This window comes from Ambystoma mexicanum, chromosome 1q, assembly GCF_040938575.1.
Source record: "Ambystoma mexicanum isolate Mex_15411 chromosome 1q, UKY_AmexF1_1, whole genome shotgun sequence".
NCBI classification, from domain to species: Eukaryota; Metazoa; Chordata; class Amphibia; order Caudata; family Ambystomatidae; genus Ambystoma; species Ambystoma mexicanum.
The window spans coordinates 1427745937-1427772991 of NC_090922.1; the positions used below are offsets into that span (position 1 = coordinate 1427745937).

The 27055-nt window shown below is 43.6% G+C and overlaps 1 protein-coding gene across 11 annotated transcripts in view; it reads right to left on the reverse strand.

Moving 5' to 3' along the window:
• Positions 1-27055, reverse strand: part of LOC138548762 (microtubule-associated serine/threonine-protein kinase 2-like) — a 2396492-nt gene that overhangs the window by 328541 nt on the left and 2040896 nt on the right. For all 11 annotated transcript variants that reach the window (XM_069642298.1, XM_069642297.1, XM_069642303.1 and 8 more), the window contains 2 exons: positions 1974-2032; positions 428-513 (listed from right to left, as the gene is read on the reverse strand). In XM_069642298.1, the coding sequence (XP_069498399.1) occupies positions 428-513; positions 1974-2032 (145 nt within the window). The remainder of the gene's footprint in view (positions 1-427; positions 514-1973; positions 2033-27055) is intronic.

Consider the following 27055-nt stretch of genomic DNA (forward strand, 5'->3'; position numbering starts at 1 on the left):
AATTGAATGGAGTGAAGAAAGTGGGAGGAGGAAGCGATTCAAAGATCATATACAAAAAGTATTTGTGGTGGAGACAATGATGTCACAATCGCCGTTATACTGGATAGCAGTGCATAGGGTGAACATTGTTTAGGAGATAAAATGGACTATCATGCAGGTGGCTTATACTTTAGTGCAGATTGTGCAAGTTGTCATTGCTCACTCAAGGTGCGCCAAATTTCTTGTAGTAACAAATAGGCATCCACTGCTGCTGGCATCTAGTCGCAAGGCAACATTCGGCCACCAAGTCTGCCACATAACTTAGGTATGCAAGACTTTAAAAACTGGAGGTTTAGGCTTACATGTAACATGCTGGGGAACCATACACAGGCAGTGCTAATCTATATGCCTTACTTTTCTACAGTTGGGTCACGTGACAGCTTCTTACCCGTAAGCTCCATTGCTGATAAGTTTAATGTTCTCGAACTCATCCTCAGAAGGGGCTTTCTTTGGCTGCAACGAGGCACCCCGATTCTGTAAATGCATAGAACATATAGCTTCATTGTTTTTGTTTTCAAAACAAACATGTTGAACATTGTATCCCTACTTGGGTGCTTTCTATACCAATTACCTGCTGACCATCAAACAAAAAGGGAACAAAAATGATCTTAATTGTTTTTAAGTCTTCACAGTTCTCTAGATCCAAAATATAACCGTGAAAAATGTAAATACTATGTTCATTTTATTTTGTATATATTTTTGTACAGCACAACATTGCAGGTCAGCAACGTATAAATACTTACATACACTTCTGCTCATCAACGTTTTATTTTTATACAATTAAGAACGACTGACCACATGAAAGGGCTTATCATAGTCACACATGAGACCCAACTCCTATGTCGAATGCTAAAGGTAACAGAGGATTTCAGTGGTGGCAGTCACAGCAAGGTTGGCCACTACACAAGACATCCGTGGAAGCGCATTCACCTTGAAATCAAGGAGACCTGATTTAGGCACGAGATGATCTGAGCCAAGAGTCTTGCTAGCTCTCACCAAAGGCACGAGGCCTAGAGTTAATCTACGAACGTCAGCCTGCTAGCACTAACCATGGTAGAAAGTGATTCTAAACAGTGAGCTTGTTGAAAGTAATTGTACTTTCCTTAACTGTATTCAAGGGTTCTATTGGAAGCAAGGCCTGCTTTTTTCCCATTTCTACTCCTCACATCTGGGCATGGTAGCTTGTGGCAGGCAGTGGGTCATTGACTACACAAACGTCTTAAAAGTGTTGGTGTTTTTGTTTACAAACTAAGCTTTGAATGTGCATCTGTTCAGTCATTTTGGTTTTAGAAGGTAGCTGTGTTGAGTGATACATATGGGAGCTTGGTCTCAACGAAACAGAAAATTGGTGATACCTGTAATTGTTGTCTGTTGGATGGTCATTTAAAGTAAAGTTAAAGACTACTGTTTTGCGTTCATGATAAACACTGCAAGTAGATTACAGTTTAGCTTTTGGAGTTGCTTCCTTTGGAAATTAGAAAATGGTAGCTTGCATTGGCAGGTACCGCCTATATTATCTGCATTCCATCTGGTGGATGGCTCTTTAATCACTCCTCCAAAACTCATAATGAGTCTTGTATTTACAATTGGGTATTTGAAGTAAAGCTCAGATTAATTAGATACATTTTAGAATTTAAATTTCTAATGGAATCAAATTACTTTATAAACCAGTTCATAACTCAACTACCATGAGTCCTGTCCTCCTTCTCACACTCTCTTATTTTATCTCTAATTGAGGACACTCGGTATCTGAATCAGTAGGAGGAATATTTATGGGTATTTCTAGCTGCGTTCCTTAGCCATACTCTTGAAGGATGACACCTGGTAAAGAAATGTTTACAATCCACCTTCTCATTTTGAGAATTCAACATGGAATTGCTGAAACACATCTATCTCCTTTTCATAAAGCTAGACCATAGTGGGTGGCGTCTTACCTCTGTTGAGTCATCGGTCTCAGGAGTATCTGGGTGACTGCTGTCGTAGCTGTTCAATTCTAAAGACAAATATCCAAAGAGTAAATGAGAACACAAGGAAACAATACTAGGGTATGGAGAGTTTCAGAGACAAACAATCAAACAACATCATATTAGCTTACCAGTACAATTCACCCATATCAAAGCGGCGGGTGGACACCAAATGCATCAAACAATAATGCAGTATAAATTGGCAGGTTTATAAGGGGTTAAAACCAGAGGGGAAAAAAGCAGAAGTCTTACATATTGGGGGAAACATAATACCTGATTGTTGTGTCCACTTTGTTGGGGAGGTAGAATGAGTTGCATTTCAAAGAGTGACCATTGACATCATCCTGGTAATGAAGCATTCTATCCAAGACGACTGACCTAAGCGCCAGAATGAGGGAATCATAGGGCCCAGTGCATTGCCACCTGGGATTTGTATACTGGTTAGCCTCATCGCAAGCGGGTTAAAGAGGGAAGGCGATTTCCAGGATAACACCTATTGGATGCTACATGGGGCAAGATGCGGACTTAATAGGTAAAACAATGGGGGCGACATAAACATGTAGAGGACAAACAAGGGAGACTTGTTCAAGCTTCCATACAAAGAGCAGCCTCACTCAGAATGTTTTCCAAAACACACCCTCACACTCCTTTTGCATATGGGGAAACAAAAGGTGGCCCCCTATTGCAGCAACATTTACAGGGTGACCCAGGAGTAGCAACACACAGTGGGGGCTCAACAGTGCTCCTCCAAAGCAATGATAGTATTCATCTGGAGCGTGGACAAGGAATAAAGCGAGCGGCCCAGAAGTAAAACCCTTCACTCCAAAGTAATTTCCTGACCTGGAACCACTTCCAGATGGTATAGCCAGTATAAGAATAAGTATAATACATTTTTATCAAGGGAACACACACCACTAGCAAGCTAACAGTTAACTTATGGTGTTATTTAAAACGGTGGTCACATTGCATACCATACAGATAAGTATGGCTCCAGAGCGTTTAAGATAGATCATCATTTCTTCTCAAACGCCATTATATTTCAAGTCAAACGGCGACCAGGCTTCCTTCCAGAAGCACACAGTATCTCGTTATTTAGACACTGTAATCCTAAAATGATGTAGATTGAAACGGTGGCCTGGCAGCAGATGGTTAACAGCCGGCCACGTTCTCTGAATTTCTGATGAGCTGCAGTTTTACTAGAAGTCCCATGAATCGACTTCACAGTTTGCCAACTAAACTCAATTACCATCGGCACAGCACGACCTCAAGGGACCACGTGGGGATTGTCTGGCACCGCATGGCCAGTCTATGAATGCGGAATTATATAAATGCTACTCCATGATAATGATGGTTTTCCACAATGGAAGCCACCAGGAAGTGGAAATGTTATTCGACTTTTCTCAACTTTAAATTGTTTTTGCTGCCAAACATTTTGGGCTGAAGGACATGGTCCAGTCACAAGCTCATTACTGACTTTACTGATCCGATGTGTTAAGATGCCAGAAAGTAACAACTGCTCAATTGTTTATTAATTTTGAAAAAAAAACGTAGCAATATCAGCCCAACCTCGCCCATCTCAATAGTGTTGCACACACCTAGCATCTGGCAGATTCACATTTCTATCGTGTTGCCCTCCTTTTGGAATCTAGCAGATTCCCATTTCCAGTGTTACACGCCTATAGCATCCGGCAGATTCCCATTTCTATAGTGTTGTACACCCCTAGAATCAAGTGGATTCTCATTTCTATAATGCTGCACACCCCTAGCCTCCAGCAGATTCCCATTTCTAGTCTTGCACACATCTAGCATCCACAGATTCCCATTTCTACAGTGTTGTACTCCCCTAGAATCCACAGATTTCCATTTCTACAGTTGTACTCACCCCTAGCATCCACAGATTCGAATTGCTAGTGTTGTCCACCCATACCATCCAGAAGATTATCATTTCTATAATGCTGCACACCCCTAACCTCCAGCAGATTCCCATTTCTAGTGTTGCACACATCTAGCATCCACAGATTCCCATTTCTACAGTGGTGTACTCCCCTAGCATCCACAGATTCCCATTTCTACAGTGGTGTACTCCCCTAGCATCCACAGATTTCCATTTCTACAGTGGTACACACCCCTAGCATCCACAGATTCGAATTGCTAGTGTTGTGCACCCATACCATCCAGACGATTATCATTTTTATAATGCTGCACACCCGGCATCGTCTTGCATGTAAAATGAACTCAATACATGGGTCCCAGACCCCTTCTCTCTCTTCTGGTATCTTTGGGGTGCTCTCTCATCCAGTATATGTCAGTTTCATTTCTCTGCTCGGTTCCACTGGTGTGAGGAAGATGGTTTCCACTTCCTCCCAACCACAGCCTCTAGGGGTTTCCAGGTCTCCCTTTGCGTACCTTCTGACTTGGTCAGTGAGGCTTCCGGTCTTTGGCAAAACCAGCAAGCTTCTCTGGCTTCCCCTTGGCTCTCGCGGTCTGCTCTCTCTGTTCGGCGGCTCCACCATGCTGGTTCTCCCCACACTTCAGGTCTCGCCAGGACCACTCGGTTGGCTTTCTTCCTGCCATCGGATGTTGGGTTCCCCAGCCTTCAGGTGAGTTTAGGCTTCACGTAGCCTTTTCGGACACCAACTTCCCTCTCCTGGCGTCCAGGTCTACAACGCATCTTCTCGACGATGCCTCACTTCCCAGCTCGATGCTCCTCTGGGGCAGGACGGACATTGAGGAAAGTCCTTCGTCGGTTTTTATGGTTAGTTGGCTCTTGAATCTCAGATAACTAGTATGTTTGTCTTGGCTCAGCGTAGGGCTCTTCATTTCCCTGATCTTCTTCATGTCAGTACTTATGGAGCCATCTACTCCCATACTTTCCTCGCTCTTCCTCGCCACAGTATTGTCTATTTTATAGACAGGGCTACTCTTCATGAAGTGATTAACAGCAGAAACTGAAGACAGAGGATGGGGAAGGGAGGGTTTGGGCCCCATCTGTGGTTTGTAGCGGATAATGTAGGGCAGAATGGTGGGTTTCACTTGGGTTGCACGTATTCTCCTTCGTCCCATTAGTAACATTAGTGTTCTTAAATGGGTCAGTGAGATTCTCCCTCTCCTCAGTACTGGACAAGGTGGTTCCAACAAGGTGATCTCTAATCTTCATCATCATCATCTCAGTATTTCTACTCTTGAGTTCCCTTGGATTGGTTGTGTTCTTCATAGGTCCAGTACTGTTAATACTATGGGTGAGAGACATGTAAATGGGGAAATTGGGTCAAGGAGGGTTAGGTGAAAGGAACCAGGTTTTATACTGCAGTCTCCTCTGATAGTTGCTCCTAGTCCCATAGGAGGGATCTTTCCCTATAAGATCCTCCCACTGAGTCCTACTCCCAGGGGAACTATCGGGTAGTGGCCTCACCTCCCTGGCCTCATGAAAAGGGGCTCGCCCTAGGGAAGAAGGTACACAAATTCAAGGATTCGTCACAATGCCCTTTTTCACTTCTGGCATGCATGCCTATAGCACCTGACCTTTAGTGGTGAACTGTGGCTAGTAGAGTGTGCAAATTGACAGTCCCTTTCCTCCCACTTGAGCACATCTGAGGCAATGACAATGCGTAGCAAGGTTAGGAAAGTGCCCAAATTGCCCGTCTCGCCTTTCACTGATAATTGTTTAATATCAAAGTGATATTAGTTATGTGTGGCAAGGGAACCAAAGTACAGCTTGAACATCTGTGAAAACTGGACCAAGAATGCCCATTCCCTGTGTCAAAGGGAAGGACAAGATTGTACTATGGCCAGTTGGGGGTAAGGGAGGAGGGAGTTGGGAAGTTCTTGGGGAAGGCATGTAGATGGATACAGTTAGTCTATGTAACTTGACATATGAGCGCATTACGAAACACCAGGACTGGATACGTGTACTACCCTTGGTCAATGACACATGCTTCTTTTCGATGTATGACTAACTGTATGGCTGCAGGTCCTGAAAATAAATAAATAAAACAATAAAAAAACAAAAAGAATACCCCTCCCCCTAGGTTGTAGGATTGGACCTCGCCAATAATAGTACACTGATATGGCTGATACTGAATTGTTCAATTACGGACAAAATAACCAGCTGATCAGAGATTAAGGTGACTAATCAACATGAGGCCCAAACCTCGACCATGACGCCATTCACAAAGCGAACAAACCCTATATAGTGGCCTCATAGGATTACTCTGCAAAATACCTGAATAAACAAATATAATTCACACTCAGTCCATCAAAATGGCCTTAATGCTCAAATGTATACCTGCAAATGTTGATTTAAGCGGGCATACACCCACTCTTTTGGATAGGAATAAAACAGAACAATTGCTTTTGAAGGCCTTCCAATGTTGATCCCCCTACACTCGCACAATTAAGAGACTATGAAAGCATTCTTTTACCCATCACAAACTACCAAATTCAATTTTTTATGGAATTAAAAGAAAATGATGTCTTTTTTGGTATTCCTTTTCCAGGACACTTAATAGAGTGAGTGGAGCGGGTAGGGGGGAATGTCTTCCAAGGCAATTTTTCCTTTTTATTTGATGTACACTACCTAGTACCAGAGGCTATTTGTTCCGCCCAACACCCATTAAAATGTTATCAGTATCTAATTACATTACTGTGATTTAACATTGATAGTAGTACTATTATACATTTTTATTTTTTCAAATTCATTGATATTTATATGGATATGACAAACAGAAGAGCCTAACTGTGGTGTTAGGGACCCTGAATTCACCACACCAATGGAATTCCAAACGAAACTGCTAACAGAGTTGCCAGGAGAGCAGATACATGGCACTGCATTCATTTGGGAATTTATAAAGGCTGGCCATCCCTCATTTAAAAGTTCTCTGTGCCACATCTGAGGGTTCAGAAATGAGTGACAGTCACAAAGTTGTAATGTTTCCAACATGAGACTTTATATTAAAATAAATGGGTTTGGATAAAGGCCTTTCTGTCCCTAGCCAAAAAAGAGTTTCCCTACCTATGAAACCAAAACTAAGGATATATCTGTCTCTCGTCATGAAAAGTAGGCAAACTATCCTTGTGTCCAAAACAAATCTGACCCTCAAACTAAAAATGAACAACAAAATGTGCAAGGCAAATATTTCTGCTTTAAATTCAGTAAAAGGTGTGGAACAACCAAATATGTAAATTCAACAGAAATAATCCTTGTATGCAGAGGATGATTCCCTTTCCCCTGAACTGTATCAGTTAGAATATTGAAAATGTTCAGCTGTTTTAGAATATTGAAAATGTTCAGTTCAAACAATAGCTCCTCAAGAGTGGCAGAAACGTCTCTTTCACATAACACTTCCTTAAAATGATGAAGTGTCTTTTTCAAACAATGGTGTCCCTTTTCACACAATATCTTTTCCTTTCAAACAACTTGTATAGATGGTTTCCTTGGTATACTCTCCTGCCAGGAATCACTTTCACAATATCTTTCCTCTTCACAATATCTAAATGGATTTCCTGGTGTACTCACCTGCCAGGAATCCCCCTCTGGGCTGAATATTTTCCATGGTGTATTCTGCTGCCAGGTATATCTTGGAAGCAGCTCTTTCACCAGGTCGAACAGTCTGTCAGTTCTCTTTTTCATTAAGTATAGCACAGTTGTATTCCTTCACTGTTTATACTGTATTAGCGTCAGGTATTACTTGTTCCAGCTTCCCCCACATTGGTATCCCTTATATGGAGACTTGTTCAAGTTTAGCTTGTTATCTTCATTGTTCGCATTCATTGGGCTTGTGGCAATTCTTGTTCCAATATACCCTATACTGACTTCTCATGTAGGAAGATCTTGCCTTTCAATTGCTTCATTCAAGTTCATTTGCTCATGACAACATTTACCACAGCTTTCCCCGTATCAACATCTCATAAATGGAGACTTGGTAAATTCAGTCTCTTAGTTGCTTATTTGACATTTAAAGTGAGCTCCCAATTAGTCATGAGCCATTCAGTGCGGTCCGGGGCTCCCAATACTCTTGGGCAGACTCACCGGTGTTTGCTTTCGTGTCCGTGGCGTATGGTGGTAACCATGTTGGTCTCTCAGGGTAGCGTTCTCTGCCTTTCAGACACTCATGCGGTTCTCCTGGTGATTTTTCCGTCCCCTGCCAGTCGAACTTCTTCCTTTCACCATGACCGTGTCCTCAACAACCTTTCCACTGCTGCCGGCTTGCCCACGGTTTTTCTGCGGCACCCACTTCGCTTCTCCCGGTCTCTTGCCGTCCCAGCAGAAAGCGTCTGCTTTCCTCCACCGAGTTCACTCGCATGTGTCTGCCTTCAGTTCTACTTCCCGCGTCACCCGCTCTACATCTCTCTTCTTCTCCTTCACCAATGCCATGAAAAGGCACACCATTTTTAAACATCTCGTTTCTTCTGCTCCACACTAACTCCTTTCTCCTCTTCTTCATCCCAGTACTGTAGGTTTTATGGGAGTTGGAGTCCAGAGGAGTTTTGGACCCTTTAAGCTATGTTGCTTTAGATCGTTTACATCCAAACCAACATTAACAGGAGAAGTTAAGTGAGCATTATGTACATGTGAAGTGTAAATGGTATCCTGCCTAGTAAGAAGGGGTTTTAGGGTTTTATCACTGGAAAGATTGGTATAATGACAACATGCCATCAGGAATTTAAGAGTTATAGGGTAATCTTCAAAATGAATGGAAGACTACCGCGTCCCTCCCGATTAGGTCATCACATCTCCCCAACAGCCATCTTGACCCAAGTGATCCTCCCTCATAATACCACCCCCAGAGTCAGGATCAGGTAGCGGCTGCTTTCCCCTGGCCACATGGGAGGAAGCTTTAGGCTGGGGATCAGTGAAGACGTCATGGGAGTCATCACACATCCTAATAGAACAAGGCATTAGTGGGAGTGCAGGGGTTTCAGTACCTATGGACTCAAGAGTCTCAGCACAAATCTTGTAGAACAATGATGCCTACTCCGTTTACCACAGCTGTCTGAAGCATGGAAAGGGGCACCAAATAAAGTACTGGTATCCCAATGGAGGTGGAAGTATGCTATATTGGTTGTAGAAAAAGTGTAAGCATTTGTTACTCAGAAAGGAGTGGTAATGGAGAAACACGTAGCAAAGAACGCCTATCGCTCAACTATGCGGTCAACCATAGTTGAACGGATACTCCCATTCAGATCAACCAAGTGTCTAGGACAGTATATACCCTTGACCCCTCATAAGACTCTATACTAGTGACAGTGAAAGGAATTGCAATGGAGTCAGCTACCACTACATCCATGCAATACATGCAAAAAGGAGGGGATGTCCAACAAAACAAATGTAAGATTTTCAGTCAAATGCAGTATTAAGCTATATTAGCGATCAATAATATTTCCAATCTAAGGTTAACTGTTCTAGTAGGACACACGCGCTGTGCTGCACGTCGTGACACTGGGGATCAATGGCAAAGTACATGGTTGTGGATTCAGGTTATGGTGAACCTTTGGCATACCCATCTGTGAGGTGTCACAAATGTGAAGCGGACAACTTAGTGAAGGTTTATTTTTTATGGTTTATTACAAACCTTTAAAATACAAATTGTTTCACCAATGTTGCCACATCAAATTCAATTGACATAAAAAAATAAGCAACAAAAAGGAGGATTCAAGGTATCAACAAGTTAATCGCGCTAGTTAAAGATTTTAAATATGTCACTAATTCATTTTCTTGATAATTGTCCTTCGCTTCTGCTAGTCGATTTGTCATGTCCTCCAAAAAAAAAAGGTCAGCGCAATTGTTCGTTTTCTATTGGATTCATCAAATAGCACTTGCCACCAATCCTCAGCACTTAATGACTGCTTCTCTGCTATTAAGCTCCCCAAGTGCTTTGTTCTTTCCGGACGAAGGGCTATACAAAATAAAGTACAATGTTTTAGGGTTTCGTTTTGTTGATTGCAGAGCCTACAAGTGCGCTTGATACCAGCAGGATTTGTCCATGTACTTAGTCTATCATTGGTCTCAAACAAACTGAGGCGAAATTTCATGTACAATAGTCTGCGGTGCCGGTCTGGAAATTTCAGCAAGTATTTTTGTGTTTCGTTTAAAGCTTTTGCTTCATTCGGTACATTCTGCATTAACTAATGATTCAGTCTCTGTTCCCAATCCAGTCACGCTGCCAAAGTATTTATTTGGCTAGATTAGGGTTGGTCTAGAGAGTGGTAATGTCAATGTCCAGATCCTTTAATATTTCTTGGCATCGATCCGCCCACAACGTCAATATGCAATGTTTATCTCCAGTGCCTGGATCATATAGAACTTTGAATTGTGGAGAGTGTCTTCCATAGACATTTTGCGATAGAGTAAGCATGTTCCAACAAATTCTTGCATTCATTGATATTAAATTTAGTTCAAGATGAATGCAAGCAGTTGGTGTTCCCTTGGGGAGCCAAAAGATTTTTGACCAAAAGATGTTTTCTAACGTGGCCCATAGAGTGTGTGAGCAGCATAGAGGGCACTCTGCTCCATGGATTAACGCAGGGACAGCTTTTTGTTTATAAAAGTCAATCACTGGTTTTAAAGATAAATTTGTCGTATTTCTTATTTAGCATCGTTGCTTGGATTGCTAATTGTCGACACTTGATTTTAACATTTTTGACCCATGGTGCATCATTCAAGTTTGCGCTGATCTTCATACCCAGATACCTAGTGTGGACTGCAATTTTCAAGGTCTCTTTTCCCAGATGCCATTGAAATATTGTGTTTGGACGTGCTTTGTTTTTCCTTGGGTCTTTTAGTGTCAACATTTCTGACTTATTTGTATTGATGCATAGTCCAATGATACTGACGTATTCTTCAAGGGCATGCAGCTTTCGTTGGAGCCCTATTGGTGTTACGTCGAGCAGGACTAAATCGTCTGCATAAAGGATCCAACTTATGTGAGACCCGTGAATTTTCAGCGGGAAAGATGGAACACTTTCGATGGTGTCACCAATATCTGACAGAAACAGATTGAAGATGATCAAGTCTAGTGGACACCCCGGTTTGACGCCACAAAATGTTCTTATTGCTGATGAGGGTTCAAACTCGCTCTAATCTGATCTTAACTTCATTGTTGGTATTCAGTTGTTTAATGGCCAAAAGCAAGTTAAAGGACAATTTCACTTTTTAATTTTGGTCAAGATTTCACAGTCTATGCTGTCGAAAGCGTGGGATAGGTCTATGAATGCAAGGAAAACGTTTCTTCCTGCTCTTATGACTTCCATTTTCATAAGGTTTATTATTAAGAGATTTAGACCACACCCCACACCCATGACAAAACCAGATTGTCTAGGGTCAGCATGTTGTCTAGAAGTAATCCACTCCAATAACTGATGTTGAAGATGGGTTGCGTAGATTTTTCCCAACATGTCTAAAAGTGCAATTGTACGATAGTCCTTAGGGCTTGATCTGTTGCCTTTTTTGAAGACTGGCAAGATGATCGCGCTCTTCCAAGATAAGGGAGTTGCACATTCAGATGTAATTTTTGTGAACAAAGACTAGCAAATTCAGCCAATTTTTCCGGATTCATCTTTAGTGTGTAGTTAGTCAAGCCGCCAGGGGTCTGTGAAGCACTTAATTTTTTGATGATGTTCAGGGTGTTACCCTTATCAAATTTAAGGTCCCATCGATCAAGTTTGGGAAGCACCGGCTCTTTGCTGTTCCCCTTTTTGCTATACAGCTGACTATAATGAGAAATCCATTCACTTGACACCATGTTGTTCTAGATTGCTGATTGCAATCCACTTTCCTCTTTGATGACCCTTCCGAATTCACAGGAAATTTTGTTTGTTAGTTTGGACATCATTGTCTCAGCGTCTTGCTGTTGAGTGATGGCTTTGTGAGATATCAGCCAATTCTTATATTTTTGCCTTATTGCTCTTTTTTCAGCAAGATAGAGTATTTTGTTAGATTTTGAGCAACGTCTTATTTCAGTTTGCATTTGACGTTTTCTTCTTGAAACCTGGAGGTCAAAGGAATGTTTAGGTTTAAATGCACAATTCTGTAGCCCCTAGTTTTTTTCAACATATTGTGTTAAAAGATGTCGGTATTCGATTTTATTGTGTTCCTCACAATAAGCGTTTGTGATCGACTTCACATTGTTGTCATTGAGCTAAAGTCGGATCCTGCTATATTCTACTGCCACATTTGCACGAGTTTCTTCTCTGGAACAACTAATAGAAAGTTTCACCAGATCATGGTCACTCTGTACTTTAGGAATTGCCAGTAAGGAAACGGCGCGTTGGAACACATTGTCAGACACAAAGAATTCGTCCAGGGTAGACTTCTGGTAATTTCTCCTCCAAGGTTTTTCAACAAATGCCATCTTATTAAATTAGAAGGTTGGATAAACGCCTCATCATACCTAACCTGACAAGGATTTACCTGCCTAAAATAAACTAAAGTAAACTCTCCAACAAAGGATATCTGGCCCTCACACTTATACATACAATAAAAGAATGAGGAAATGCATGGCAGTTCAAAGACATCAAAATAATTTCATAATTGAATGTGTAATGTAACAACAGTCTCTCCTAACCTGGGGGAATTCCCCTTCCCCAGATTTAAGCAGGATTAATCTTCAAAGTTCCAAAAAGTAAGGAAATCCTGATTTGTAACAAAGTTCCAGCACAGTCCTTTGCAACTTCAACTTGTCAACAGAAAGTTCCAACAATTTAGTGTCAACAAAGAAAATGGAAGGTCCTTGCTCTTCCCTGAACAAGTGTAAGATTTATACTCTTCAGATAAAGAACATTTTCTCACTTCATCAATAGCAACAATAATTGTCTTGTCAGGATGATTTGCCAAACCTGAGGAGCTCTAAAGAAACATAGCTCCTTTCCAGTAGTTTTAGAAAGTTCTTTCTTCAGTAACACAAGCAACATAAATTGTCAGGATCACATTATATAACTTCGTCAACTTCTACCTGGTTTACTTCCATGCCAGGCCTACTACCTCAGTTCACACCTAGTTCCCTCACATGCCAGGCCTACTCCTCTAAAGGTTTGCCATCTGGGTATACTCCCCTACCCAAACAACCTTTCATAACAACAAGTGCTTATGGGTTAAAATCAACTAACAAGAGGTTCACAACACCTTCGCAGTATTCATCATTTTGCAGCTCAACCCTTTGAACAGCTCTTTAGGGAAAACAAGTTTCACATTGGTGCTCTTCAATACTCCTCTGTAAATAATGCCACTCTCCATATGAATAACCTTATCCAGAAGGGCAGCCTTTTTGCCACGTGTTTCTCAACTGCACAAGTAACCAGATACTGACAAGGGTCTTATTCTGTTTCTCCCTTGGCTTTGGCAATTTGAGATTATACCAGCTTTTGCTATATGCTGTACAAAGTATGGGCAACAAGTTTCATACCTTTTTGACCTTTCATCAGCCACCTGGTGCCTTTGGCAATAGCTGTTGCATTTGAATTGCCTTGATTTTAGTCTCTCTTGGCTTGGGCAATGTTTGTATGCATTAGGTCTTAATAATATCACCCCATCGGGTTGCTAGGTGTTCCACAAGCTCACATGCTTAAAGTTACAGTAATTTGCTTTTGTCATATAAGGCTTTTACTGCTTTTGCTCCTGAGGCCCTCTGGTGCACGCCACCAACCGGAGACAGCCTCCTGGGAAGGAGAGCTTGCCTCGCTTTCATTTTCACTGAGGAGTCACTGCAGAACAGGTTATCAGAGGACAAGTTTCCGTCTTGCACGTTTCCTGCTGTGTGACCTCTGCACTTAAGGCTTCTGGAGGGACAGATCCTCTCAGGACCGGCAGCCGATTTCTGCTGAACAGTGGTTCCGGCGTCTTCTCACTCCTCCAGCTTTTGCCTTGGCTGCCTGCACGAATCACACTGCACTGCTTCTGCTTCTTGCTCTGGCTTTTGCTCTTCCTAATGGCCTTCACCTGAGGGGGCCTTTTAAGCCTCTCAGTCTCTTTCAGGTGTGGGTCATCTGATTTAACAATCTGACCACTCTTCTTCGTTGCAGTACTTAAGGAATTATGGGACTTAAAGTCCTTAATGGCAAAGTTAGCTTTTCTTACTTCTTCTGTTTTACAATAAGCCATTAGAAGGGTGGGGCTTCAGAGAAAGTTGACCAAGGGTGTTTTCCATTTCCCCTGACCTGTTTTGCCCCTCATGTGATCCTACCGCAGAACACCACCCGAACGGTCGGGATAAGAAAGCATCTGCCTTTCCCTGGTCACATGAGAAGGGTCCCAGGCCAGGTTTTCTGGGGGAATAATTGCACATCCGACAGAGTTCAGTAATAGGATAAGAGCGAGGGAGGCCTAGCGATTGCAAGTGTAGAGGACAGTTTCGGACGCAGGATTTAATTTTGGTTGGTTGCGACATCGGTATCGTGGTTGCAGGCACTATCCAGCTGAACACACTTGAGAAAAAATGAAGAAGACTTCTGCAGAGCCAGCACCCACAGTAGAAGATCCTCTAAGTAACAAGGAGGGACTTGGAATGGCGACAGCTGAAGCGAAGAAGCCAAAGAGAGCTTGTCAGTCCACCGTTTTGGTCCAGGGACACTTCTGAAGGCTTAGCAGACACAGATCCGCAAAGCAGCGAATCTGATTGTTCCTACCGGTCTATGGTTTGAAGCACTGTCGAAGACCTTCTTGACAGCAGGACAGAGGAGCTGGTCTTCACCAGGACTTGGCTGAGATAAATGGGTTTCGAGAATGTTGGGATGGGATTTTAGATGAGCATAAAATATTCTCTTGCTGTGGACTGCAGTGTTGATGGGTATTAGGTAATAAAAGCGTGGCAAAAATGTCGGCGGTAAAAGAAATCGCGGCAAAAATTCTGTGGTTTGACCCGGTAAAGGTGTACCCCATTATACCATTTAAGGGGCCCGGGGGTGTCCCCCGCATCCTTTACATGATTGTGGCGGCAAAAAGCACAGAATTTTTGCCGCAATATTTTGTATACACGGCCATTCTTGGACATTTAGTGTTCAATTACGTTAGGTAACGAATGCTCTGAAAACGATGCATAGACCCCCTAAAGCATACTTTGGCAGCTGGCCACCCGTCATAGGTCCTGGTAGTGCTGTTCCATAAGGTGGGTGGTGTTTTCATAGTGTGGTATGTTGCATTCGGATGACTTTTTTGCATTTACTTTCACGGTGTGTGCTTTGGGTGTTAATACCGGTGCAGAGAGTCTAGCATTTAATGAAGGGCATCTCGCGTGCAAGAGTACTGATATGTTTTGCAGGCATAAGTTTCAGGGAGGTGGCAGTTAATGTCCTGATTGATATGCAGGCTGAAGAGAGGTAATGTCCTGATTGATATGCAGTCTGAAGAGACTAAATTGTGGTTTCTGCTTTGCAGATATTAAGATGTGAATGGTGACTTCTGCTTTTGGAGGAGATGTGGAAAGGGTTAAGGTACGGCAGGGCATTGAATTAAGATGCATTTTTAATTTGATTTAGTAGTTACGCCACATAGCAATGAGGCCCGACCCCCTTTCATTATTTCAAGATGGATAGGTGGAATCTTTTCAAAATAAATGTGGTAGGTCTCCCACAGTTCTTGTGAGTTTTCTAATCACTAAGGGTTTCTATAACAATTGATCTCTTCGTTAGCATCTCTCTCATCTCCGATCTGATTTGTGGGTCTCTTTGAAGCAGTCATTCCCTTCCCAGCTATAATTATTTGATTTCATTTTAATTTTTTTGAAGTGGACTTGTGGTAAATGATGTGTGAAGCTGGCAGGGAATCTCATTCAAAGCACAAACCAAGAAGCAATGAAGAGCCTGGCAGGGGCTTCTGTTTAACTTTCATGTAATATAAATGTATAAATTCATTTTAAATGACTCTTTGGAGATGGGGCCAGCAAAGCTGCTGGAGGTGCGATTTCTCAGGGCGCTTGCCTTCATCTGACAGACCTTATCACAGTGCAATGCGCGTCATTTGCACAACTCTTGCCGAGCCTGCGAGATTAGCTTATGTGAGACTGTGTCCATTCAGGCTCAGTTCTGATGATGGCTGCTATTTGCAAATCGTACATTTCGAGAATGTAAAGGAATATTTCTGGGGTGAAGCATTATCAAAAACAAACAAATATATGCTACAACTTTAGGATATGGAGAATTGCAGAGCAGAGACATAGGAATACCAATAGTTCACAAAAGTTGGAGGGTTTTTTTCTCCCTAAAGAAGTGTTTGTCTTCTAAGTGAATTCTATAGCAGAGGTCCTTTAACTATGAAGTATCAGTCTCCTTTTGAGATTCATCTTGTGCGAGGGATTTTGACTAGGCATTGAACACGTGAGTGTTGTTGAAAGCAAGGAGAGTAGTGGGTTTTATTTTGTCTCCATCATTTCAGCAGCTGGGATTCTGTAGATTTGTAAATAGGGGACATGACTTTGAATGTTACATTTTAAATAGAACTGAAAACACAAAGACCCATACAGCGTTGTCAAAGGCCTTCTCTGTGTCGACGCTCAGGAGAAACCCTCTCCCCCTCATTAACAGAAGGAGGGGAAGGAAGAACATGAAGAACATATACTTTTGGGTTTTTCTGTATGGCATTTGTTTAGTTCGTTTTAGGGAGATAATTTGTATGCTTCATCCCCTCTCCTAGTGTGACCCCCAGCACTTTTTGCTGGACTTTTGGACCTTTTTCTTTATTCCTGAATGAGGGGAGCCTTTTTCCACTCATTCATTTTTATGGGCTGTGTCTTTTGGAACTCTATTCTTTGTATTCTACCTGTCCTATAGAGTCTATTTTTCTCCATAACTCTTAAAGGCATATGTAATGTACTATTGCAGCACACAGCTGCTTATGGGTAGTGTTGCTGGAGACCCTTAGGATCCCCCTTTGAGATTATGTTCTTAATCCTAGAGTAACTATAGTTCGTAAGGATTTAGTATCTCTCCTAAAACGTTAGTCTGAGAGATTGCACACCCCACCTTCTGTGGAATGCCAAAGGGATACCTAGGATCCCCCTACTCTCTGCTCCAGTGACTTTTTAGTCACATAGACAATCTCCTAGTTATGGCTGGTGGCAGTTGACCTGTCCTACCTACAATTGTCCATAGCCCCAGTATTGCACAATAGGGCACCAAAGTACTAACATGGGGCCTGCCTTCCTTTTTTTACCATTACTAGCATGGTTGTTCTTTGTCAGCCCTTCTACCATTCTGGGAGAAGGAGGCCTGTGTTTGAGTTTTTCATTTGGTGGGAACCCTTGGGTATCCCCGCCTAGGGGCTCCACAGTGGCTGAGCAGGTAGGAAGTGGGGGGCGAGGGGGTTTCCACCCCCTTGTCCTATGTCTGTCAGAGTGCCTACACGGGACCAGCTCCCACTGGGAATATGGGTGTCCCGATTGGACAGCCAAACGACCATTTCTGTAAACTGCTGTGGAAGATTGCAGATGAGTGAGTGCTGGAGCTGGATAACAGGTGAGGCTCCTGGAGTGAAAAGCAATTAGACCGCTGGAAGCTGAAGTAACCCAAGAAGACGACGACCAGAGATGCCTGCAGACCCTTTGCAACACTGAAGCGACCGCTGCTGTCCTGACCGGTTTTCTGTGCGACAGAGGAACTCCTAAGAGGACGACTCCTTACCTTTGACTGGTTGGCTCAACCAGTGCCAAGACATGCTTTGTTTGGGCCATCTCCCGAGACCCTGTGAGTTTCCAGAGCTACAGAACGCCAGTACCAGGAGACATGCTGCCCATTGAGTGCCTCTTCGTGCAAAGGCCAATTCCATTCAAGTCTTTGCTGAGCCCTCAAGGACACTCCAGAGACACAATCCATCCCGTCCAGACCCCCTCATCAGAGTGTGGGGATGCATGAACCAAAGAAGATTGAACTGATGAATCGTGTCCTTTGATGGTGCGGAGAAAAGCTGCCAAAAGCACACAGTGACCAAAGAAGTTGATGAGAGCCGTGGCAGAGGTCCTCCATCGAGACTGCTGCTGAGAGATCTCATTGTCCTGCATTTCGTCATCAAACCAAGAAATCCGGAGGTCGGGTCTAGAGCAGCAACACTGCGGAGCATCTACCACACCATAAACGTTTTATTCAAACCTAACGTACTGTGGGGAAAAAGATATTGCTTACCTGATTCCAGAATGTCGGTTCAAAGTGTTGGAATGCTGCTGTTTGTGTCCCTTTAGCGAGTCCTTTAACAGAGTCTCCTATATTCTTTCTTAGATACTAGAAAGTATCCAGAGGAACATTCGACTCCTGCTGCTTTGAAATACTTTAAGCCAGTCCGAACTGTCTTTTAGCTAGGGCTGCATTGCAGGGAAACCACCCCTAGAACCTGAAGCTCCGCTACGATTACACTAACCAACAGTGTTCCTTCCCAGAAATCACCATCTTATATGTTTATACTGACTAAATGAAATTACCATTTTACTTTGCGGGTGCATGTTATTACCGATAAGGCGGAACACCTGTCAAACTCCACTAACAATTGTGCGTGTTCAGCAACTACCAACTAAGAAGTAGCCTTTTGAAAATATCAAAAAGTATACCTACGTGTGTTGGTTTTTTTGTGCTAAGTATTTAACAGTGACTCTTGTGTAAATAGAATAAATCTATATTTTAATATACATATTTGTATAAGTGTTTCGCTGATGTACATTACTAACTAGGTTCAGTGTACTTACATACAGCTCACATCTTCCTCTTAAGATAAGCCTGACTGCTCTGCCACTCTACCAAGGTCTCTGAGTAGTACAGACTGATTCTAAGAGTTGGGCATCTACTACCACTGGGATAGCTTACTAAAATCTTACCTCCAGGTGGGGCTTTAGGAAAACTACCCTAACGGTTCGTACTTCTGTATCTTCATTTTCCCTCTTCTGTTAGTTGAGTCTCGTTCTCTCACTCATCAGTTTGCCCCAAATCAGTACTTTTAGGGTCAGCCACACCACTTGTTTATCAGAATATCTATTCCGCCCCATGAAATCCAAGATGACAACCCTAAGTGTGAAACAGAACTCTTCATCTTCCAACTAAGCATTGTGTAGCCCCACTGATGAGCTGTACACGCCCAATAAGGGTGTCTTCATGGATATGTGCACACTGCAGGGAATTTGACAAATAACTACAAAAGCAGATGCAGACATGCTGCATGCTGCCCAGTACTTTATAGATTTCAAATATATAATGTGCTTCAATCATTCTGATATTCAATGCACCCCTAAAACATCAGGAATCGATTTGGATTACCAAAAATCCCTATTTCGGTCAAAAGCATTTGTTACCTCAGAGGACTGGACATTAGGAAGAAATTATTATACGGCATACTTTCTAGGAATTTGGGTAAAATGGATAGTTGTGGCTTGTCGGGGGCTGTCGACAACAGATGTCCTGCAGGGACAGCTCTGTCTGGATTTTGCGCAGCAATTTTCTGTCTCTCCTCTTGACAGACCTTGCGTGGGAGTTTATTTCGAAGTGGATCCAGTACTTTGTTACGTGATCAGCTATGACTAGGACAGTTGTGCGAAGAGGCAGCAGGGTGTTCAGATCATCATAGTTAGCTTCCAGTGAATGGGTGTTTGGCATGGAAATGTCAACCCGTGACTTTTTAATTACCTGGAACCTGCGCTCGCCACACTGAGTGCCCAAACCAGTTCACACCTAAGGTTTCTTAATGCACAAATAGTGAAATGATGTGGTAAGAGTTTTGTGCCACAGCTTCCAGACCCAATGTCTCTTTAGTTTGTCAGCTTAATGGTCAGAGAGGTCAGACTCTTGTAGAAACACAATGTCAATCTTTGCCGACTTTAGAAAGGTGTGATTTGTTTTTCTTTTAATGGGTTTGATATGTCTTAATGGTGGAAGCCCTAAAAACAACAGAAGAGGATTTACACTGGGAAGTGGGTCATTTGGTAGGGACGGAGGAATGGGTCCCCGGTTCAATGGGCCAAACGGAAATAATTATAGAGGATTCTATGGCATTTTGTATTGGTCATCTGGAAGGTTGGGCAGTGGTCGAAGTGAGCGGGAGCGGTCGGGAGCAGTGCTCCTCTACTCTACTTTTTTAAAATTACGTTTAACAGCTCCTATACTTTTATTTTTAAAAGAACCCGTTCATGAATGGTTTTGTTTTAAAAAAAAGTGTAGGAAGACGTTGCAGCTTGCACATTCAGTGCACTGCACTGAACGTTCTCTTAAACAGCAGGTGTATGTGTTTGGGGGGTCTGTATTGTGTGTGGGAGGGGGCGTTGTCATGGGGTTTGTGGGGAGTGGGTGCAGGCCAGCAGGGAACATAGTTACACTACCTCTTTTTGTACACTTCGACCACTGAGGTTGGGGCACTTGTCACGGGATTGTCGTCATGAATGGCCATAGCACTTTAACATGGGAGCTCAACAGATGCAGGCCCCGACCCTGCCATAGGCCCTATGTGCTGGGCAATTGCATCAGGCACGGGTTAACAGAACCCACCAACCATGCCAGCACAAGCATTAGTGCAGACATGGGACAAGAATCCTTCACCCCAGGGAACAGTTGCGCACTACACGGAAGCAAGTGTTTTCGGGAGAAATCCCTTTTCTCTCCCAGGTGCTAATAAGTACAGGAGTAGGACAGCCCACAGGGATCTCTGATGTGGCCAGTCCTGTCCATTAACACCAATCCGGAAGAGCCTCCCCCGGATAGGTGTGAAGGTAGGTGACCAAACGTTTAATTCCTGGTTGACACAGGAGCTACCAAGTCTTGTATTAAGGCAGGCCAGTTCTCCTTGTCAGGCAAAACGATTGACGCAGAGGGATTCCCTGGGGCTTTCCTGTCGGTTTCTTATACTGAAGATCTACAAATTAAAAGGTGGGTAATCAAAATGTATCAGACCCTTTGTTGTATTGTATGGATACCCCAGCAAATCTTTTGGGAAGGGACATCATGTGCAAGTTGCACATGTCGATTGCCTTCACCAAGGAAGGTATTGTATATGCTTGACCCCAGGGTTGTATCCGGTAAGGGAAGCAGCGCGTTTTCAGACCTATTGTAGCGACAGTGTGATTAAGGGGGTTTCCGTGCATACAGCATTGTTTCTCTATGGGGTGATGGTTTTGTTCAGTTGGGTCCCGGGGGTCTGAAATCAGGCCTGGCAAGTACCCTTTGTGGGTTTTATTTTAGCCTGATGTGCCACAGGAAGTGACGTTAGGCGCCATGATTACAATTCTCTTAGAGGCTGTAGTGATTAGGAAGAACAGAGTGGTTCTCTCGGGCACAGATGAGGAAGGCGGAGAGTGGCTCACAGTTCTGTGCATCAATCCGACCTTATGGGCAAGTGACGGGTCTGATGAGCAATTGTTCAAAGACACTGAAGACACAGGAGAGATGGTCTTTGAAATTGGGGTGCTTTGCCGGATAGCGATAGAGCAAAGGGAAGTATCACAGACCATGCTCATCGTTAAAAATACATAGTCAGGGTGCTCGGCAACAGGAGACTGGCACCACATGTGGTGCAGCTGCCCAGCCATAACAAGCTTTTGGAAAGAGATAAAAAGGCAAGCAGGGAAAATGATACAAGGAGCCGATGGGCTGGGAGACCAGGTGTGGCTGGCGGGCACATGGGAACCGAAACAGATGACATATACAAAGACCCAGCAAAGAGCAGTGATGACACTGATCATAGCGGCTTGGCTAACAATAAGCCAACATTGGAAAAAAAAGAATCCACCCACACTATTCGACTGGCTCCTAAAAGTATGGAGAATCATATCCATGGAGTGGATGACGTATATACTATAGGGATTCCGGGAGGCGCTCCGAACAGACTGGGGCAATAACCTATCCTACCTGCAAAGCGACTACGTGCTCCAATGGGGCCCGCACAATATCAGAATCATGGACATTCTATGACATACCACACATTATAGACTCGAGTATCCAAGACTGCTACCCGAGGGGGGAGGAGGCAGGGGGGCGGGGGCTATGGGGGTGGGAAATGAACGTTATTATATCGTATATATATGTTTATAAGAATACATAGTCATTTTGGAATGAGAATTTGGGAAAAGTGCCAGACCATTTGTGAACCAGCAATCCTCATGATGTGGGGATGCTAAAAAGTGTTGGAGCAGTCAGGATAAAATTGAAACCTGGAGTGATTACCACAGGTTAACCAGTACCCCATGTCCAAGGGAGCACATGAAGGGATTTATGCTACCATTATGGCAAGACATAATACAACCCTCTGTGTTCTCATGCAATATGGCAATCTATCCTGTGAAAATGGTGAAGGGGTCGATTTGGAGGATGGCCAATTATTTCTGCCACCTCAATAATATTGTTGAGACGGAATTTCCGGTGGTACCAAATCCTGCCACCATCCTCTGTAACGTTCCTACTGAGTCGACACACTTCAAGGCAATTGAGTTAAGAAATGCATTTTTCTCTGTTTCCTTACACCCAGATTCCAAGAGATTCAAACACACAAGGTTGCCCCAGGTGTACTGCAATTCTCCGAGTATTTTCAACAGGGTGGTTCAGATGGATTTGGGGAATTTACATGTGTCCAGCATCGTAATTCAGTACTTGGACAATTTATTAGTCTGCAGCACTCCAGAGAAGCAGCGTCGAGGAGACTCAATAACGCTCAACCAGTTTGCAAAGTACAAAAAGAAATTACAATGCTGTCAGACAGAGGTAATTTACTTGGGGCAAGTAATATCGCCCGCAGGAAGGAAGAATACCAGAGAGCTACTGTAGTTCAAAATACACCTCAGCCAGTCACAGTGAAACAAATGCAGCAGTTTTCGGGGCTCTGTAACTTATGTAACCTTATTATTATGATTTTATTATTAACTATAGTAGATCATGGATTTTTGATTACTCTAGTTATGCAAGTCCCTTATTGCAGGGTCTAAAGGAAGCACAGACGGCAGGAAGTCTGATAGAGTGGTCTGAGAAAATTGGGACTTGCTTTCGGGATCTCAAGTCTGCAATCAGCAATGCTCTGGTCCTGCCGACCCCAAATTACAAAAAGCTATTTTTTTCTGTTTCCCCATTCAAACAGACAGGGGATGACAGCGGTCCCAACCCAGCAAACATTGCTAGGCCACAAAACATTAGTGTATTACAGTGGACTCCTAGAGCCAGTGATGCAGGACCAATTCCCTTGTAAACAAGCTCTGGCAACAGCAGCTTTTGCAATTCAAAAGTCTTCAACTATTACTATGGGTTGTCCGGTGACATTGTACGTAGAGCATGCAGTCTTTGCGATTCTAGGAAAATCTAAATCCACAGTGATAACTCAGAGTGTCAGGGTATGATGCCATCTCATCAAATTAATCAATTCATCCTGTGCGATGTCACCTAGGAAATCCAGCGACATTTGTAGCAGAGCCGGTGCAGCCTAAGGATATTCTTCATGATTGTACTGTGTATGAGGAAGAAGAGGAAGAGAGGGTACATGTGAAAGAGGATGCCCTGGAGGGGTGTGATTTTTGTTGATGGGTCTTGGACCATCAAGCAAGAGACATGTGAGAGGCATACAAGCGCATCTGTCATGGGTCTTGTGGATGGGGAGTACCGGGTCAGACTGAAGAGACGGTTGCCTTCTCATTACTCTGCACAAGCGTTGGAACTGGTGGCACTTATAGACGTGCTAGAAATGTGTAAGGGGAAGGCAGTCACTGTTTATTCTGACTACACGTATGTCACCGTCCATTCTGGGTTATCAAGATGGCAGAGAAGCAGATTTAAGAGTTCTGGTGGGTCCTCTGTCCAGCATGCTGTGCTGCTATCCTGGCAGATTGAAGCGTCAACCTTGCCAGTAGAGATAGGTCTAGTGAAGTGAGCTGATAACCGATACCAACTGCACTAATTCAATGCGGCGAAGGGAGCAGCGTATTTTCCTTTTACAGATTCCCAGAAAAAGGAAACCGTGTCCCAACAGGTACAGTTACCAGCCCGATACACTGCAGTCCCAATGCTTCAGATAATGAAAATACAAGGGAAAGCCCCTTGAGAAGAACAGGAGCTCTGGAAAAAGAGAGGATGTGTTCTCTCACCCACAGATTTGCTTTGAACACAGGAAGTGAAGGGGAAGGTAGTAATTCCTGTAGAGCTGCTTCTTTTGGCCCTAGAGCAACTACATTCCCCATCACATACTTCTCAACGGCAAATCGCAGCAGCGCTCCAGGAGGATTGGTTAATTCCCAATTTACAAGAACAGGTAAGTAAATTGGTAAGGAATTGTATAGTGTGCAATGAGATCAATTCCGGAAATACCAAGAGGTCGGTGAGGGAGGTCTTGCCCAGGACACCTGGTCCATTCAAGGAGCAACACATTGATTTTGTGGACATGAAAACGAGGTGAAATAATTGCAGATATCTTGTTGTAGTGGCTTGTCCATTCTCCCAGTGGCTTGAGGTTGGTCCCTGCGTACAACCGAATGCTAAATCGGAGGGGAGATTTCTGGTGAGAGAAGTATTTCCAAGGTTGGGAAATTATAAAATCTGTCAACGAGGCCCACTTCTTTAATGCGTTGTTTGCAGAAATCACTTTGCTGCTACGAATAAAGCATTGGTTGTGTTTGGTGTACCTGCAGGCCCGCGTGTTGTGGACAGGCTTAATGGGGTCCTTAGAGCCCAGTTAGCTAAATTGTGTGCAGAGTTAAGTAAATCATGGTTCGTTTGCATCCCACTAGCTCTATTTTACATACAAAATCAGCCAGGGAAGGACTACCATTTGAACCCTTGTGTAATCGTGACTGGGAGTAGGCTACATACACCTCTCTCACATACACGTATGACATCAGATGCGCACAAGACCGCAGCGGTTTTAGGAGAGGAATTTAGGGATTATTTTACAGCATTAACGAAAAGTGTTAAGATTATATCATCATAGGTTGTGTCTTCTCACCAACAGACAAGAGGAGAAAGCTTCGACACAACAGACGATCAGCACAACATAAAGCTTCTCCCTGGGGAGTCTACATTTGCACCTTTGCGCGTCGATGGAATGAGCAGGGTTTCCATGGGCCACATACGGTGGCCTATGGGACTCTGACTGCCGTGAAGGTAGAGGGCAGTAAGAGTTGGTTCCACCTCAAAGATATTCGATGGGATACTGGTATCTACCTTTTCTACACCCTCCAGGCCCACTGCACGGCACTGGCGTCTCATTTCACCAATAAAACCCAGGATATCCTGTCTGCACTCCCCTCTTCTTCTACCTCTCTCAGGCCCTCCTCGGCTGCCCTCCCTCCCCTCCTTCTCCCCGCCATTTCGCCTGCAACACCCAATGATGTTACTAGACCAGTCCGGTCCAGTTTATGAAAATCTCATCCAAACAGGTGACCCTCCTGCTTCTCCAAAACCATCAAGGACAGCATTTATTTATTTATTTATATTTATATAGCACACAAGCAGCCCAGGGGCATTGAGGCGCTGTTACTCGCAAGAACCTAGTTACACAGGTTCAGGCATGGTAGCGGTCGTTGACACATTGTGAATACTACAAAACATCATACTGTTACAGATATTGCACATAGTCATTATATTACAACTTGTGCAACGGGTCAAATTATAAGTATTCATGCTGATGTGAAGGGCCTTATGTGAAGAGGATGGTTTTCAAAACTTTACGGAAGGTGGTGAGGCAGGCCTCACCTCGGATCGTGGGAGGTAGGGCATTCCAGTGAGTGGGTGCAAGATAAGGGAAGCTGGACCGCCCGCTCTGGCTCTTTTTACTAATGGCACAGAGAGCATGTTGGTATACGGTGATCGGATTAGCCTTGTAGTGGAGACGGGGTGGATCCTTTGTGAGAGGTAGGCAGGAGCAGTGAGGTACATGCACTTGTGGGTCAGTGTCAGGGCTTTGAATACGATCCTTTCCTTTATTGGGAGCCAGTGGGCTAATTTTCTGGCCTCAGAGATGTGTTCTCTTTTAGCAATGCCTTGGGCTGCACGGAGAGCATTGTTCTGTATGACTTGTAGTCTCTCTAGGTTGTTATTTGAGGTTCCTAGAAAGAGTATATTGCAATAGTCTAGCCTAGAACCAGTGATGGCTCTGGCTATGTTTGGTGCAATTCTCTTTGGAGAGAAAGGGTCTGACTGCGTTGATTATTTGTTTGTTTGTTTATTTGTTTATTTTATTTATATAGCGCAGACCAGGCCCAAAGGCAACCGGGCGCATATCTTGGCAGAAAGTTACAGTTATAATATATCATCACATTGGTACCAACAGATTGTGAACAAAATATACAGAATATACAATTGACGTTACAAAACAGAGCAATAAGCGGAACAGTAGTGCCGGAACAAAGCAGAGCTAGGTCCCAGATGGCCCGTCAGAGTCAGAGGGCGGTTGCTAGTGAGATGTAACTAGCCAAAGCTTGGCTTTGTGTTTGAATAGGTTAAATGACGGTAAGGTTCTGATGGTGAGTGGTACAGTGTTCCAAAGCTTGGCTGCCAGGACTGGGAAGCTGGCTCCCCCAGCTGTATGAAGCTTGAATCTAGGGATTGCAAGACCGTGGGACTGTGCAGATCGGAGTACTCGCGTTGGTATATGTTGAGTGAATCGAGAGGCTAGATATGAGGGGGCCTGGTGGTTAACACATTTGTATGTAAGAGTGAGTGCTTTCAGTGAGATCCTTTGGGCGACTGAGAGCCAGTTGAGGTTCTTCCTGGTTTCTGAGATGTGGGCAGATCGAGGGATATTAAGAGCCGCTCTAATGGCATTATTTTGGGTAGTCTGAAGTTTGTTAAGATTGCCCTGGTTAGTGCCTTGGTACAATGCATTACAATAGTCCAGTTTGGACATAACCAAGGTCCTGGCCAGGGTAATGCAATTCTGGGCGGTAAGGAATGGGCGACAGGCTGAGATCAATTTGCAGGTGTAGGCAGACGCGGCAGCCACTGCATTGGTTTGTCGGGTGAGAGTCAAGGAGGCATCCAAGTAGATACCCAGAGTTTTGGTATCTTTAGATACTTTAATTAGATTACCGTCAATGTTAAAGGAGCCGAACAGGGGACTTAGTTTGTTAAGTCTCTGTTGCGTGCCTAAGATGAGAAGCTCAGTCTTGTCATCGTTGAGGCACAGC